Below are 17330 nucleotides of genomic sequence, written 5' to 3' on the forward strand. Positions count from 1 at the left end.
TCGAGAGAGTTTTGGTTGTGGATATTAATGAACCAAGTAAGCGAGTCGGAGTGTCCCATTCCTTGGCTTTTAGGTGAGGGAAAGAAAAATGAAGAAAATGAAGGTATGACCCACAAAAAATGAGGGAAGTTTCCCTCCCACACCCTCCGGTCTAAATATAACATCAAAATCGATCTTCATGTTGAAGGAGTCTCCATTCATAATTATAATATATTAAAACAGTTGGTTTTATGCTACTATTAAAAAACAGTCACAAATTTATAATTTATAATAAGAGTATTTACCTAATACAATATTATGAAAAAAAATTGTAAAAAAGCCTTTTCTTTAATTAAAAAATATAAAAAAAGAAAATAGAGAGGGGTCGTTTGATAATATAAATAAAAACACCAGGGTCAAACGCGACTTTTCCAATCAACATCACCGTCTACAGTTTCGTCTGCTTTTGAAAATTCAGTGGAACATCTCTTCTTCCCCCTCTGCATCTATACATACAGAAAGTATATATGTATATATATACGACCAAGTATGCACTATGTAGTGCACACGAGCATTGACTTTGGACTTTGTTTCTTGGCGTTTACACAGAGTGGAAGCGATAACGAGTATGATGATGATGTTGGTGATGACGATATGTATATATATAATCGTGTGCCTTACTTCAATCATAACATGGAGGAAACAAACGTCTCAATTGCCGATTCAAATGTTGACAAAATGGTAGTAAACGCGACGACTCCTCAACCTCATAACCCTCAATTTCTACTAGCTTCTGGATCACCGTTTTCGTAAGGCATTTGGCTATTTTGGTTGCGAATTTGGTTGCTCATGGGTAAATTCTTCAATAAAAGGAGGTTTCATCTTTCTTCCCCTGTTAATCTGATGCATTTCTCTACTTCTACTTCTAATAATTCTTCGAAGAATGCGAATTTTGCATCGACGTCTCCGTGTTCGTCTTCTTCTTCGCCGTGTGGGTCGTCGATGAATGGAGGGCTTTTTTCTCCGCAGTTGAAGAAGAGGCTCACCAGGCAGCGTAAACTCCGCCACCTGACAATGGAGGACTTTTGTGCGCCGGAGGAAGATGATGCTAGTATTAGGTCAAAATCGTTGCCAGTTTCCCCAACTTCCAAGTCAAAGTCGCCATATAAGTTGCAGCAACACTGGTCCTTGTCCGCCGTTCCCCAACCATTGCCGCTTCCTAACGATGAATTGCGGTTTCCGGCGGAAGCTAATAGCAGAGGAGATGGACGGTAAGCTTCTGAGACTTTTGAATCATAAAGGGAGGATATGATTGATATGATTATGCTTCCATCTTATTGTGAAACTGAATCTGGAAACTATATAGTTGCAGATCTGATAGAATTCCGACGAACAATAACAGTCGTGGTATCTCAATATCGTCTAAAACTTCTACTTACCATCGCCGGAAATGTTATCCTGAAGGCATAAACGGCGAAAAGGATGGCGGTGATATCAGGTTAGATGTTCCGGCTAGGAGTGCCCCTACCACCGCCTCCACAAGCCCTACACTCAGCCCCAAAAGGTTCAGCACCGTCGATATATTTGATTCTGCGTTCGCTTTTCCTCGAGAATTTCATTTTTCTCCGCCATCAACAAGACGATCGCAACTCCACAGTCCGCCATTACAGAGTCCTTACCGGAATCCGTCAGTCCCTTTACTTAACATCAAATCTCCGCCGGAAACTTCCATGGCAAGGACAGAAAGCAACAACGCTAATGTTTATCCACTTCCCCGGCCTCCCGCACCTCCGAGACATGTGTCTAGTCGTCAATCAGATGGGCAATCGATAAAAGGACAATGGCAGAAAGGGAAACTCCTCGGTCGTGGAACTTATGGTAGCGTATATGAAGCAATCAATCGGTATGTCATCATCTACCATAACCATAACCATAATCATAACTCAAAACTACCTTCTTCTCATCTTCTCCTCTCTGCATTATAAATTCCAATTTTTTCTTATAGTGAAACTGGAAGTTTATGCGCAATGAAAGAAGTCGACATCATTCCAGACGACACAAAATCATCTGAATGTATACGTCAATTAGAGCAGGAAATAAGAGTTCTACGAACCTTAGAACATCCAAACATCGTACAGTATCTGGGTTCTGAAATCGTAAGTTTCTTTACTCTATACATTTCATTGATTTTGTTGATCAACAAATTACTCTGCTCTATGCAGATTGAGGATCGATTTTGCATATATTTGGAGTATGTTCACCCTGGCGCCATTAATAAATATGTGAAAGAACACTGTGGAGCTTTAACAGAATCTGTAGTTAGAAATTTCACACGTCATATTCTCTCAGGATTGGCTTACTTACACAGCAAGAAAACAGTTCACAGGTGATTATTATTATTGATATTAATTTATGATTTATTTCTCTTCACATACATATTGATAATTGCAACTATAAGTAAGATGATATATCTCTATTATATTTATAGGGATATTAAAGGAGCAAATTTGCTCGTTGATGCATCCGGGGTAGTGAAGCTAGCAGACTTTGGATTGGCAAAACATGTGAGTTGAAAAATAATCTTATATATTTCTCAATTATCAATTATCAATTATCAATATTATATTAATAAAAAAGGAAAGGAAAAAAGTGTCCTAATAGTTATCTGTTATCCCTTTTGTGGCTTTACAGCTTTCTGCACATTCAAATGATCTTTCCTTAAAGGGTAGTCCACACTGGATGGCTCCAGAGGTATTTCTTTGAAATTACAAATTTACCCTTCCTATGTACGATGATAAAGACTGCCATCATCTTCACAGGTTTTGCAAGCTGTTCTTAGAAAAGATGCAAATATGGAAGACACGTGTACCATGGACATTTGGAGCTTGGGGTGTACCCTAATTGAAATGGTCACTGGAAAACCTCCTTGGAATGAGTTCAATGCAGTAAGTTGGTATTTTTTATAATATTTTGAGGTAATATTCAATTAAGTCCCTACATTTTGACCTCATATTCAATTAAGTCCCTACATTTTGACCTCATATTCAATTAAGTCCCTACACTTGACACAACATATGTTGTTAACCTGCAAATTGTCCACAATTGAATAATTTAACCGGTATTCGGGATTTAATCAGAAAAAAAAAAAGGAAATATTCGATAAAGTCCCAATATTTTAGCCAGTTTACGGTTTAATCGCAACTTTTATTTTTTGAACAGAAAAGTCCTGATTATTTTATATTTTCCCAAATTAACGAAATAGTCTTTATTTTTTTCAACATAAAACGACAAATTATCGTGTAAAATTAGATAATCAAGACTTTTCTGTTCAAAAAATAAATGTTAGGATTAAACGTAAACTGACTTAAAATATTGGGAATTTATCGGAGATTTCCCCTCAAAAAAATATAAGGACATAATTGGATATGAGGTCAAAATGTAAGGACTTTATATGTTTATACAATTTTTTTTTTATTGTTAGGGGCAAGCGATGTTCAACATGTTAAGAAGATCACCACCAATACCTGAATCTTTATCATCAGAAGGAAAAGATTTTTTGAGACGATGTTTGCAAAGGAATCCTGAAAATCGTTCATCGGCTGCTTTGTTGCTTGAACATCCTTTTGTGTGTAACTCATTTGATCCAAATTTTGCACTCTGCAAACAAGCGTTTTCTCGTTTGAGATTGAATGTAAGTTCCAATTTTGTGAATTTTTATTTATTTATATACGTTTTCATTAACTTTTTTTTTAAATGTTTAATCACTCGACTTTTAGTTTTGTTTTGTTGTTATGAAAGTTTGTACTTTTTGTGGACATGACATTGATATGGACATATGACATGTGACTGGTTTATTGAAACAGATTTATTAAATAGTAGTCAAGTTTCAATTTCGGCATTAACATGTTTAATGTTTCAATAAATATGTCACATATATCTCCACATCAACGCCACAAATTAGAAAATTTGATAATACTAGAACAAAAGGTTTTAAAAAAATGACCAAAGTTAGAAAGTTGAGTGTTAAATCTTTTCAAAAAAATGCTTTGAGGAAGTAGGTGGAACAAATGTGAAACTTGGTTTATTATCTAGTGGCATTTTGTCATTTGTAAAGAGAAAATCACTAATAAAATTTGTAAAGAAGTTAAAAAAAAAGAAGGTAAAATAGTCATTTTATTTGAAACAATGACCAAAATTGTTATGAAACATAAATAAATAAATAAAACTTACGAAACCTCAAATTAGGAAAAAAATTGCAAGAAAGAACTTATTGGTACCAAAATTGTAAAAAACAATGATACTTAGTGACCATTTCTGTCATTTAGTCATTTATTTATTTGAAAAATATATAAAAGCCATTTTTGGCCAATTTTTTTTTGTTTAACCACTATATTTTAGTTTAATGAATGAAAGCCACCAAAGTTTGGCAATTTTATCTATCTTAACCACTTTGACTTTTTATATAAAGTGGGCCACAACAAAAAAAAAATTGTCAAAATTTAGTGTCTTTTAAAGTCACTAAACTTTGACAAAAGTTTTCTATTGTGACCACAGAACACTTATTTTTGTCAAACTTTGACGGTTTTTATTGACGAAACTGAAATACAATGGTTAATAAACCACAAAATGGTCGAATAAATCATAGTGGCTTTTATATATATATATATATATATATATATATATATATATATATATATATATATATATATATATATATATATATATATATATATATATATATATATTGCATTTTACATATTTGTTATTCTTAGTTTTCACATGCTTATTTTTTAAATTATATTCTAGGAAATATCATTTAATCCAAAAGAATCACATGCACGTCACAAAGATATAATGCAACCCTCGCATAGAAGAGCCCGGAAACATCCACAAGAGAATTCACCAGCCACCCGCCAGTCTCCAAGGTCGACCCTTGAAGTTCTTCCAACTGTATCTTTTCATGACCATTGGGGCACTTCACAAATCCCCAATGGTGGTCACAGGACATATTCTCTTCCAACCACTCCTGACAGGGGGTCATCATAGTCTAGTTGTATCTGGTGTTTTTTTATTGGTTGATTAACAAATTAGAAATTAGATTCATTGTTATATCTTCACATGCTTTTATTTGAATAGCAATGTTGTTACAATGTATATTGTATATATATGATTCTATAAATTTATTTTTATGTAAAATTGTTGTACCACATAGTATGACTTTCGTTGCATTGTGATGTTGTATTGTGATGTGATTTGTACTAATAGATAACTATTCAATAACATTTTTTTGTGGTGTAATGTCTTTTGGTCGTTATATAATGTTAGTTGACTATTACTTTTTGAGAAATAGATAAATATATCTATTTTCCTTAATAATTTGGCATATATTAACCAAAAAAATGATTCCTTCCTAATACTAATAGTCAAGCATTTTGCAAGGGCTACTGTGAAATATGAAATGGTCAAAAAGTGGTCTCCCTGTATTTAAGCCAAAAAAAAAAAAGTTTAGATTTTTTTTTTCACATTTTCACCCTTATATTTTCAAACTCTCTCATCTCCACTTCACATTGAGAAATTTGAGAAAATAGGCAGAATCAAGTAAGTGGACTTTCTTTTAAAGGTGATTTTATACATATAAAACTTACGTAAAAGTTTGTTTTGGCCTACTTGTGCTTGAAAGGAAGGAAACACATTACACATGTTTCACATTTTTGTCTGTTTCACATTATGCTCACTGAGAAACACTCTTATTTCACATTTTACGCTTTAGATTTATACTATTTGCTTCTAAATGTGATGTTGTGATGTTTATTTATGTATCTTGTTGTGTGTGTGTGTGTTTTGGTCATATTTGCTTTAGATATATTGCATACGCTGTTGTAAATTTGAACCCTATGAACAGATATCGGAGTATTAAAGTTTCAAATTATTTCGACGGGTTCATTGACTTCATTCATTAATATTACAACATTATATTACAAATCCAAATATAGCAGTGTTATCCAAAAGCAGAACACTCTACACTCTATGGTTGAAGAAAATTTTCAAAGTATATTTTCCTAATAAGAAAAACAAATATGAAAAAAGAATAATATAATTTCTCCTTTGTTTTTACATATGATTTTATTGTATTTGTATGATTAATGTTGTATATAGGATTAAAACGAGTAGATAATAATTTGAAAACAATTTATTGGCGAATAGGGATCCTCGGTAGACATTTCATATTTGCATTTTTTGCAATGTTTTATGAGATTTTTATAAATGTTACCAAACGTTTGATGAATGATTTTGGCTATTTCTTTGTTTAACCACACTATATTTCAAAAGGCCAACACCAAGTTTAACAATTTTATCTATGGTGGCCATTTTGATCTTCTACATGTTAAAAATGTCACAACAACATTTTTGTCAAAATTTGGTGGATTTAGTGAAATATGGTGCGTCAAAATATTCATTAGAGTCACTAAACTTTAACCAAAATTTCTATTATTACCATTTTAATCAAAACAATACGAGTTCATATAAAAATGTTATGATTGTTTAAAATTGAAGAAAATATTGCAAACAATGACAAAAATCATTATGAAACATTTAAAAAAGACACCTTATGAAAACCTAAAAAATATCTATTAATTAATAATTTATTTAAAATAATTTATTTGAAATATTAATTGACTAATAATTTTAAGTTTTTACTCTGAAAGTTTAATTAATTTTATAACCGTGATTCTCACAGGTTATAAATTACTTTTAAGATAAATGATACTTAATATGTTTTATATTGGACAAATATAGTAAAAATCGAAAGTGAGAAGAAAAATGAAAAGATTAGGATAAGAATTGAGATGATTAGGACCATACTTGAAAACCTGCCAAAATTCAAGTTATGTGCCTCGTCCAAGAGTTCAAATTGACACGAATATGGAGACATGGTTTTCATGACGCTAGACTCCTATTATCGTGACACTGAGTTGCCGAGTCTATAAATACATGATTTTCTCACCATAATTTGGTAAGGTATTAGAAGTCGTCCAGAACCCTTTTAGGGGTTATTTCAAAGCTGGAGAAATAGTAGGAGCAAAGATTTGAAGAATCGCAAGCTATAAATATTAGGATTTCACTTTGATTCGCTTGATAATCGTGTCTAGCAATCCTTCAGTGATGCTTTTCTATTTTTGTCTATTAATTATGGGGTAAAACCCTTATGTTTTCACTAGATAAGATGTAACCTTATGACTTGGTGTGATTCCATTGTTTGAATATTTAATTTTATTTAATATGTTATGTTTGTTTGATCAAGTATCTTACGTGTTAAAGTTTTGATTTCTATTATCTATTGTTAAGTTAGTAGAATTTAGACAACCAATCTGGTTGTATTAACTTGAATCTTGATTAGTTTATGAGCAATAAGTTGTTAGGTCTAGTGATTGATTAAATCCTAAGGTCAGGTAGTATAATCGTAAACTTAAATGTGTAAGAGAGCATTTGTTAATCACTTATATAATCGACTTTCATGATCATTGAAGTTAATTCATAAATCAAATCTCTCGTAATAAAAACTTAATTATAATTGTTTAGATAGTTAATTCCATGAAATTATGTTGTGCATCTTTATAATTATACATATTAGTTAATCAGACCAAGATAAATAATTACATTAGAAATCGGTAAAAAAATAACAAAACCCACCATATCTGAAGGCGAAATTGAATCTATGCAAAAACATCTTTATTTATTTTGTCTCTAAATTTATTCTTTAGTTTTCTTAATTTTAGTTAAGTTTGGTTAAATTTAAACAATACCCTTTTTACTTTATTGTTTACAAGTTTAATTGACATTTGAACTATTTGATCTAAACCATTTTCATTCTCTTTGTGTTCGACACATTTTTTTTACCAAAATTGTATCAATACACGATTAGGTACACTACCTGTAATTTGTATTATTTTCAAGGTTCTAAATAACGTAAGACATGACTTGACGGCAATGTCAAACCTCAAATTTTTTCAAGTTGTGGGAAGTCATGTCGTTTGTAAGGTGTGACTTAAAACGACAATTTTGTATATATATATATATATATATATATATATATATATATATATATATATATATATATATATATATTTATATATTCTACTATTATTCATTTTTATATAAATAAATGACTTAACGCGACATTTTATCAAAGCTTGACGGTAAGAACAAGCGTTGGAGTCATGACGTGCCATGTCCCGCTTTTTAGAACCTTGATTATTTCACATACGAAAGATTAGGATTAATAAGTTTAAAACTAGTACATAAAAAATACACATAGATCATCGTCTATGTTGACCATTTTAACTATCTTTATAGCAGATTAAAATAGTCACAACAAATTTTTTGTCAAAAAAATTATCAAAATTTTGTGTATTTAATGAAATATTGTGTGTCGGTATTTTTGCTAATGTAACTAAACATTAAAAAGGTTATATTATGACCACTTTAATCAACTATAATTATATAAAGTTGATAGTGGTCAGCATAGAAAAAATATGAGACTTGGGGCGACTTTTATTGACGAAACTGAAATGCAATGGTTAAACCATAAAATGTCCAAAATATAGTGATTTTTATATAATTTTCCCTTTACGAATGTGTTATTCTTAGTTTTCATATGCATATTTTTAAATTGTATCCTAGAAAATATCATTTAGGGGGTGTTTGGGATATCTTTTGAGAGGGCAAAAAAACTTTTGGGAAAAGATAACAAACAAAAGATGCAAGGCCGGTCCAGACGGTGGGCAACCCGGGCGACCGCCCAGGGCCCACGACTCAACGGGCCCAAAATTTCTGGATTATATATATATATATATATATATATATATATATATATATATATATATATATATATATATATATATATATATATATAAACCAATTATTACCAAAATGATTTTTAGGGCCTAAATTTGGTTCAAACTCAAATTAGCTCAAAAGATAAACAATTTGACTTGCTTGTTATTGCTAATTGAACGTGATTATAGAGAAGAATAAATGATTTTTTTTAATCTTTATTATATTTTTCTTTAAGGGGCCCTTTTTTTCTTTTCGCCCCGGACCCCATATACGTTTGGACCGGCCCTGAAAAGATGTTTGGGGAAAGCTCCTTTTGGATTTTTTAAAGAAGGAAAACTGACTTTTTGGAAAAGTCAGGGAAACCTAGCTTTTTGGAACTTTTGCCAAAAGATCTTTTGCCCTCTGAAAAGATACCCCAAACACCCCCTTAAGAATCGCATGCACACCACAAAGATATAATGCAACACTTACCAAACACCAACACCATAACAATCACATAGGCTAACAAACATGATAGAGCACTCAAACGTCCACATGAGAATCACCAGCCACCCACCCCTCACCGAGGTGTACCCTTGAAGTTCTACCAACTGTATCTTGTATCTTTTGATGACCATTGAGGCACTTCATTAATCCCACTGATGGCAAGACATTCTCTTTCAAACCACCCCTAACATGGATCTGTCCTAATTTTATTGGGGTTGTGTTTTAGTGTTTTACCGGCTGATTAAGTAATTAGAAATTAATAAATAACGAGAAAGATTCAGTATTATATCTTCACATGCTTTTATTGGAATAACTTAGTTACAATGTATATACAAAAAAAATCAACTACATTTGTAATCGTAATTATATATATATATATATATATATATATATATATATATATATATATATATATATATATATACTAGTTTATAACCCGTAAGAACTACGGTTATAAAATTAATTAAACTTTCATATAAAAAGTCAAAATTATTAATTAATTATTCTAAATAAAGTATTATTTAAGAGAAATTTTTTTAGTTATATCAAATTATAATCGTTGATTTAAATAAATAATTGAAGTTATATCATCTTATAATATGTATTAAATTTTTTTTTTTTCAATCTAATGTTATTAATTTAATATAATTAGAGTGGAAAATTTTAAAATTTGAAATTTAAATAAAAGAATCAATTATTAGTTTAATGTAATTAGAGTGAAAAAATTTAAAATTTGAAATTTAAAATGAATAATTAATAGGTTGACAAATGGCATGATAATAAATATATAACATTAATGAGGTGTTCTAATTGTATGACACTTGTCAATAGGATATTAAACATATTCTTTTATTAGAATAGGGATATATATATATATATATATATATATATATATATATATATACACACACATATAAATGGGGTACCCACACGATACAGCGTCGGTCAAAGTAGAATTCTCAGAGGAGAGGAAGAAGGAGCTGTTGAGTCAGATGTGGCATTAGACTGAAAATAGGCGAACAGTTATGATGAATTGTTTCCTTTGGGTGATTAGTTTCCTTTGTGTTTTAAGTTTTGAGATTTAGGTTTAGGCACTGTCGTTACCATTAAAATAAATTTATAATATGTGTCCACAAAACTAAAACTTTTAAATGAAATTTGGCCAAAACATGGGCAAATGATGTCTCATCCATTTTTTTACAATTTTTTTTGCTGAACGACTCCTAATATTATAATAAACTACACCAATAATGAATAACTTTTTTTACAAGTTGTTTTTGTTGAATGGCTTCCAATATCTTTTTACGTCAACCAACCAAAAATATTTTTGAAAATCTAATTTTATATAGTAGGATAATAAGCACGAAAGTTTAAAAAAATAAAAGGGTAAAGATAATATTTTATAAAGTTCAAAGGGGTTAAGGTGACATTTTAACAATCAGTGCTGGAAAAGCCACAAACTAAAATATAAAAAATTTAAATAAATGGTCTTTTCTATTGCAATTCTTACAATGAGGGACTATGTTTGTTTGTTAAAAGGTTTATAAGGAATGGATTTGTGGACTCAGGGACCATTTGTGTAATTTTGTCATGATTAAATTAAAGACTTAACTAAATATGAGAATCATGTGGAAAGTTTTCCCTATTTTGGAAACATGTTATATTATAGAAAATGTGTTATATATAGCCGTATTAGTGTTTCCATGCAGGATGCAATTACAGCTATTATTTTCATTTGATCAGTTTTTGAGCGACAAGTAGTTTTGGTAGAATGTGTGACAAATTCTAACTTTTTTTCTAATAGAGATAAAATCATATATTTCTATCTTATTTATATCAGGTTTACTCTTATCAAGTTAGATATTAAATCAATTATTTCATATCTTAACTAGGTTATAACCCGTGGAAACCACGGGAGATAAGTTAAAAAAAATTATACACCAAAAAAATTAATAATTGTAAAAAAGCATTTGATTTTGGATGGTAAATAAGTACAACTTTATTATAATACATGTCCGTTCGTTCTGTAAAACAAAAGTTTTTAAACGATAAAAATATTACAGTAAAATGTATTCACAATATAATTAAATTTTCAAAATGTATCGGGAAACTTAAAAAGATTTATAAATCGTTTTAAGATATCCTCCTGTAATTCGTTAGTAAATTAATCGCGAAAATAGTAAAAGTTGGATAAAAAAATTGATACCATCACCATTCTCTTTCATGTTAAAAACATGTACGGTTGATGAATTATGAGGTACTGACGTAGAATAATTATTTTTGGATTTTTTTTATCCAAATATAATTTTCTAAGTTTTCACTTTTCTTTAGCATGACTGTAGTCCATGTTGTTATTTGAATCTGCAAAAAAAATAGTATTTAAATTTTAAGAAAGATGATATATATTTGTAAAGATGTTATAAGAATATATCGGGAATAAAATTACATTGGATTATATATTTGAAAACTGATATATATATATATATATATATATATATATATATATATATATATATATATATATATATATATATATGTTTTTATTTTGGAAATAATATCATATTTCTTAATTAATTACATTTAAAAATGTATTGTTTAAGTGAAAGCCAAGGGCCCAAAATTTTATGTAAAATAGTCTAGGGACTATACTTGTAACTCACTCTAATAAAACAACGTTACGTGGCAATGAACAGATGAATAGAGTAATTCACAGTCGTCTCAACTCTCAAGACTCAAGAGGAAGGAAGAGAAGCCTACCAACGTCGCCAAATCAACTCGCCGGAGTTCCGTTGCATGTAATATGATATTGTGGTGAAGTTCTATTTTATATAATTGTAAGGATTTGCGTTTTAAAACAACTTACAGCTTCTTGAGATAAAATGATTTTCATAACCTAATACCCTAAACTATTCTAACCTTGCGATTTTTTTCCCTTTTTTTCAACCTGGGTGCGACTTTGTTCTTGAATAAGGAATGAATAGAGAGTAGAGAACAAAGATACCTCGATGGAGGTCAAAATCTGGAAAAAGAGTTTTAAAGAAATAACGGCGTCGTTGCTAAAACACGTTTGAAGAAGAGGAATAAAGGTAAAATAAAATTTTTTCGTTCTTTGCAGAAGATGCACTAATAATTGTATGAATAGATTCCAGATTTAGTATTTATTAAATTGTTTAGGTGATTGCTATGGGATATCATAACAACTACTCTTTGATTTTTTTTTCCAGATTTATATGAAGCTTCAAATTACTACAATAAAATTCTGCATAATACATAAAAAATAAGAAAACAAAACAAACAAATGAAAATCTATATGAAATCAGTGAATCAAAACATACATCTTTATCTTATTTTTCAAGCTTATTTCTCAAGATGTATACAAACAGAACATATATCTTGAACATAAAGGGGTAGTTTCAGTAGAAAGAATAAGAAAATAAAATAAACAAATCAAAAACAGATAGCTATGGAATATCGTTAACAACTACTCTTTGATTTTTTTTTCCAAATTTATATGAAGCTTCAAATAACTACCCTAAAATTATGAATAATACAGAAAAAAATAAGAAAACAAAATAAACAAATCAAAATCTATAGGAAATCAGTGAATCAAAACATACATCTTTATCTAAGGTTATATAATAAACATTATTTTTCATTCTAGAAAAATGTGTAATGAAATGTTTAGTCTAGAAATGCGATTTTTTTAATCTTTAAAACAAATAGCTATGTGATATCTTTAACGACTATTCTTTCTTTGATTTTTTTTCCAGATTTAGAATAAGAAAATAAAACAAACAAATCAAAAACAGATAGCTATGGGATATAATTAACAACTACTTTTTGTTTTTCTTCCAGATTTATATGAAGCTTCAAATAACTACCCTAGAATTCTAGCATAATACAGAAAAAATAAGAAAACAAAACAAACAAATCAAAATCTATATGAAATCAGTGAATCAAAACATATATCTTTATCTAATTTTTCAAGATGTATACAAACAGAACATATATCTTGAACATAAAGGGGCAGCTTCCTTTATGTTAAAAACATATATGGAGAAATTGAACCAGAAATAGATGAGTGAAGTAGGATGCATCCGAACAAAGAAATAAGAACTGAAAGTAGAATGGTATTAACGTATTTTCAGAAAAATGTTAGAATTATTGGTTTATGAAGATATGAAGATGAACTAACCAAATTTCTTATGATGTATCTTCTGCAGAAAACGTAATGTTGAAGAAGAAAGCATAATGAAAGTCGACAATTGGAATTGGAACGAAAGTTGAAGACGTATTATTGGAGTATTTGATATGTATCTATTAAAATTTGAATTGAAAAAGCTGATTTTTTGGGATTCTTTGAAATCTTTAAAATGATTCAAAAAATAATTAGGATATGTAACCAAAGATTTACGTCAATTGTTTTTGTTTCCAAAAAAACATGGAATTTGAATTTGAATTTGAAACCTTGAACCATTCAATAATAACTTTATATAAAATCGGGAATTTTGATAATATCTACTATATAATCTACTATCTAATCTAATCTAATCTAATTGTCGAATAATTTTGATTAATTGAATTATTTTATTTAAATAGGAAATATAGGGATTTTATAGAAGATGACACGTGGCAAAGTGGCAATATAGAAGAGGGACAAGTGGCAAAAATGGGTTTTGTTTATTAGAGGAGGTAGATGTTTTTGGACAACAAAAATAATATATATTAAAAGAAACATAATAAATTAATAATTTTAAAAATTTTCAGATTTAAAGTATCTTTTTAAACGTAAAATTTTAAAAATTAAAAATTGATTGTATTTTACATCTCTTATTTTATCAACTTGACTCTCATCAACTTATATATTAAATCAATTATTTCATTTATTTAAATTTGGAAAACAAACAAATTATAAATAAAAAAACATATTAAATCAATAATTTAAAAAAAACCTTCACATGAAAAGTATCTTTTTAAAAGTAAAATTTTAAAAATAAAAAGTTGTTAGTATTTTAATGCAACAAAAACAACTTTTATCAAACTTATTGAACTAAACCAAAAAAGAACTTAAAATAATTAATAATCATTACTCATTAGAAAAAAAAAAATAAACAAAAACAATAACATTTGTCATCACAAATCTCGTGTTATCTTTTGAATAAAAAATAATGCGCAGAACAAAGAAATGGGTTATATTGAATAACGAACATAAATCCCGTTTTAACTCACGATGATTTTTTTGTAGTTGTTCTTACATACTTGAATGTTTTCATACTCTTTCATAAACTAAACCCCAGGCAGGAAGTTGGAAAGTAATCAAAGTACACAGAAAAAGGGAAAAAAAAACAGAAACAACTGACCAACACCAAATATAATGCAACATCCATAAACTATAAAAAAATGACTTAAGGAAACTCATCTTGTGAAAATTGCCCATGAAGCATACCTCAAAGCCTCAAAACAATAGCAATGAAGTTTAAAGCTCACACCAACAATAACAACCAACTTTTGAAATTCAACAAAAAACCAAGGACAACCACATGGACACATAAGTGGCAAAATGGTCAAACTTTAACAAAATTGAGAAAGACTTCCACTTAAGTCCGCCAAATGGGTATTACTATGCACGGGTAACAACCACAAGGGCAATTAGAGCAAATATGGCCATAGAAATTATTGAGACCTTCTCAAAACATCTATCTCCTCGTATATTTATCTAGATCTACTCGGGGCTCAATAACAAGTAATTTCTCATCACAAATAATCCGGGCCAAATTAGTTGCCAACCAATCCATTCCCACGACAACCTCAAACTCTTTGGTAGTTATCGGTTTCAAATTGATAGGGTAAATGTTCCCATCAATTTAAAACCGACAATCTAAATATTGATCTTTAACTAAGATCCAACTCCCATCAATCATATCTACTGTAATATTCTTGTATAACGGGGCTAGCGGTATATTTAGTTTTTCAACAAATTGACTCGACACAAATGAAAAGGTTGCACCCAAATCAAATACAACACGTATTGGGAGTGAGTTTAAAGTAAATGTACCTAAGACAACATCGGGTTTGTCTCTAGCCTCCTCGATAGTCATTTGGAAAACCCGTCCTCTCATAACAATGCTCCTTTCCTCGTTCTTCTTCACATTCTTCGGTTCCCATCGATTGCTTCGCCCAAGATTTCTTGGCACATAGTTTTTGCCTTTGGACAGTTCACAAAAAAGTGACCACTCTCCCGTAATTAAAACATAGTGGTTTACTCATCGTATAGTTACTTGTAGTATGTCCCATTTTCCCGCACTAAAAACATTTCAATGGAACAGAACTGTTGTCGCAATTTCCCACATGCTTTTTGCGACACTTCTCACACAATCTACCATCATCTTTTCTTGACTAGGTGGAATACAATTTTCTTGACACTTTTCGTCTTTTAGACGATCCTTCAGTCCTGCTTTCCTAATGACATTTTTCTCCTCTTGTTTCTCTATCTCCAACCCTTTCCTTTTCTTGATCCTGACGACTCAATTATATCTCACGGTCCCTTGCAACATCTACCACCTGAGAAAAAGTGGTATACTTGGAATATCGTATAAAATCTGGTATTTGGGTCCTTAATCCCCACTGATATTTATCAATCTTTCTTTCTTTAGTATCGACCAAGTGCCTTGAAATCGGGATTTATCAATGAATTCAACGATGTACTCTTGAACTGATTACGACCCTTGAATGAATCTTTCTTTCTTCAGTATCCCCAACGATATTTATCAATCTTTATTTCGCAGTAGGGTCGACCATTCCAAGGTGACCCATTGAGAAACTAAAAAACCCAACATGAGAAATACATTTTTTCGTAATAGGGCACATTTTATGGTGGATTCTCATACACATTTTGTAGCCCGTAATACAAAACATTAGAATAAGTAAAAGTGACATATGGTTTATTTGTTTTGTATACTATATGATCAATGTGGTTTAATATCATTTATGTACCTTACATACTTTAAAACAAATAATCATTTTTTTTTGTAGACTGTAAACTTTTGGTCCACATAATCTTCCGCTGATGTGAAAAATGTTGCATACATTTTACATTTTAAAAAGCAAACAACACGCTAATGTCTTTAGTACATAGGTACAGTTATGTGTCCCCTTTTAATCTTTTAGTTATGATTACTTTTCACAAATATTTTTGCGGTTAATGTGATCAATGGTAACAGGGATGTCAAAAATCCTCATGAGATCCCATTTTTGTTTAAGGGTACACATGTGAATTCGGGGGATGAAGAAGTTATTTCTGTTCTCATTTGGTCCCGTTGACATCTGTAAATGGTGATGCTACTAAGAAGCAAAATGTGTTTGGCACCCCTTTGAATGTAAAATTTTTAGAGATTTATATTATGTTTTTTGATGGACACCCTTAACGTTTTTAGATTGACACCCTTATTAATTTTAGATAGACATCATCATAATAGTTAAATTAAACCAAATCAATATACAATTATTAGATAGAATTTAAGTAGTTTTTGTATTATACAAAATCAATGTATAGATGTAACATTGTGTGTTTAACAGACACAAAATCCTTTTTAAAGAGACCAAAATATCTATTGAGTTCTTAATCCTTCTAAGTTAACAATTTATAATAACTTTTAATATATAATATGAAAAGAAAATTTAAAAAATAACAAAGGGTTAATGACATAGGAGGGTAATGAACTTTGGTATTTGTCCACATCTAGGTAATCATATTTTTTCGTACACATTTGACCAGTAAACTTGGTTGACCTGTTCAAAATAGGGTAATATGATTGTAATTATCGGTGATATTACCCTATTATGAACATGTAAATTGTTCAAATGTGTACGAAAAAACACGGCGTGACAACCTGAAATTTATTCCGTCATATTTAACCCCTCCTTCCGTTAATAAACCTCGTTTTATTAAACTGTCTGTTAACCTTTTGGAAGAGGTTAATTAATGTGGGACTTTTATAATGACTTGGTAAGGGTTGAAATAAATTAGA

The 17330-nt window shown here is 30.0% G+C and overlaps 1 protein-coding gene and 1 long non-coding RNA gene across 3 annotated transcripts; both read left to right on the forward strand.

Annotated features, from left to right (window-relative positions):
* The first annotated feature begins 421 nt into the window (after window positions 1–421).
* Window positions 422–5207, forward strand: LOC111919178 (mitogen-activated protein kinase kinase kinase 5). 2 transcript variants are annotated; one of them, XM_023914788.3, is made up of 9 exons: window positions 422–1250; window positions 1352–1882; window positions 1985–2135; window positions 2202–2365; window positions 2468–2543; window positions 2671–2730; window positions 2799–2924; window positions 3461–3670; window positions 4786–5207. In XM_023914788.3, exons 1-9 carry the CDS (start codon window positions 829–831, stop codon window positions 5023–5025), a joined length of 1980 nt encoding a protein of 659 aa, XP_023770556.1. In that variant the 5' UTR covers window positions 422–828; the 3' UTR covers window positions 5026–5207. The 2 variants fall into 2 exon arrangements, with proteins under 2 accessions (XP_023770556.1, XP_023770555.1); XM_023914787.3 differs by having other exon boundaries at window positions 423–1250; window positions 1346–1882.
* A 6785-nt stretch (window positions 5208–11992) lies between these two features.
* Window positions 11993–13790, forward strand: LOC111919172 (uncharacterized). Its single transcript, XR_002859424.3, has 3 exons — window positions 11993–12137; window positions 12275–12389; window positions 13527–13790. It is a non-coding gene; the product is annotated as an uncharacterized LOC111919172 (long non-coding RNA).
* Window positions 13791–17330: the final 3540 nt, after the last annotated feature.

Source organism: Lactuca sativa, chromosome 4 (assembly GCF_002870075.4).
Source record: "Lactuca sativa cultivar Salinas chromosome 4, Lsat_Salinas_v11, whole genome shotgun sequence".
Taxonomy (NCBI): Eukaryota; Viridiplantae; Streptophyta; class Magnoliopsida; order Asterales; family Asteraceae; genus Lactuca; species Lactuca sativa.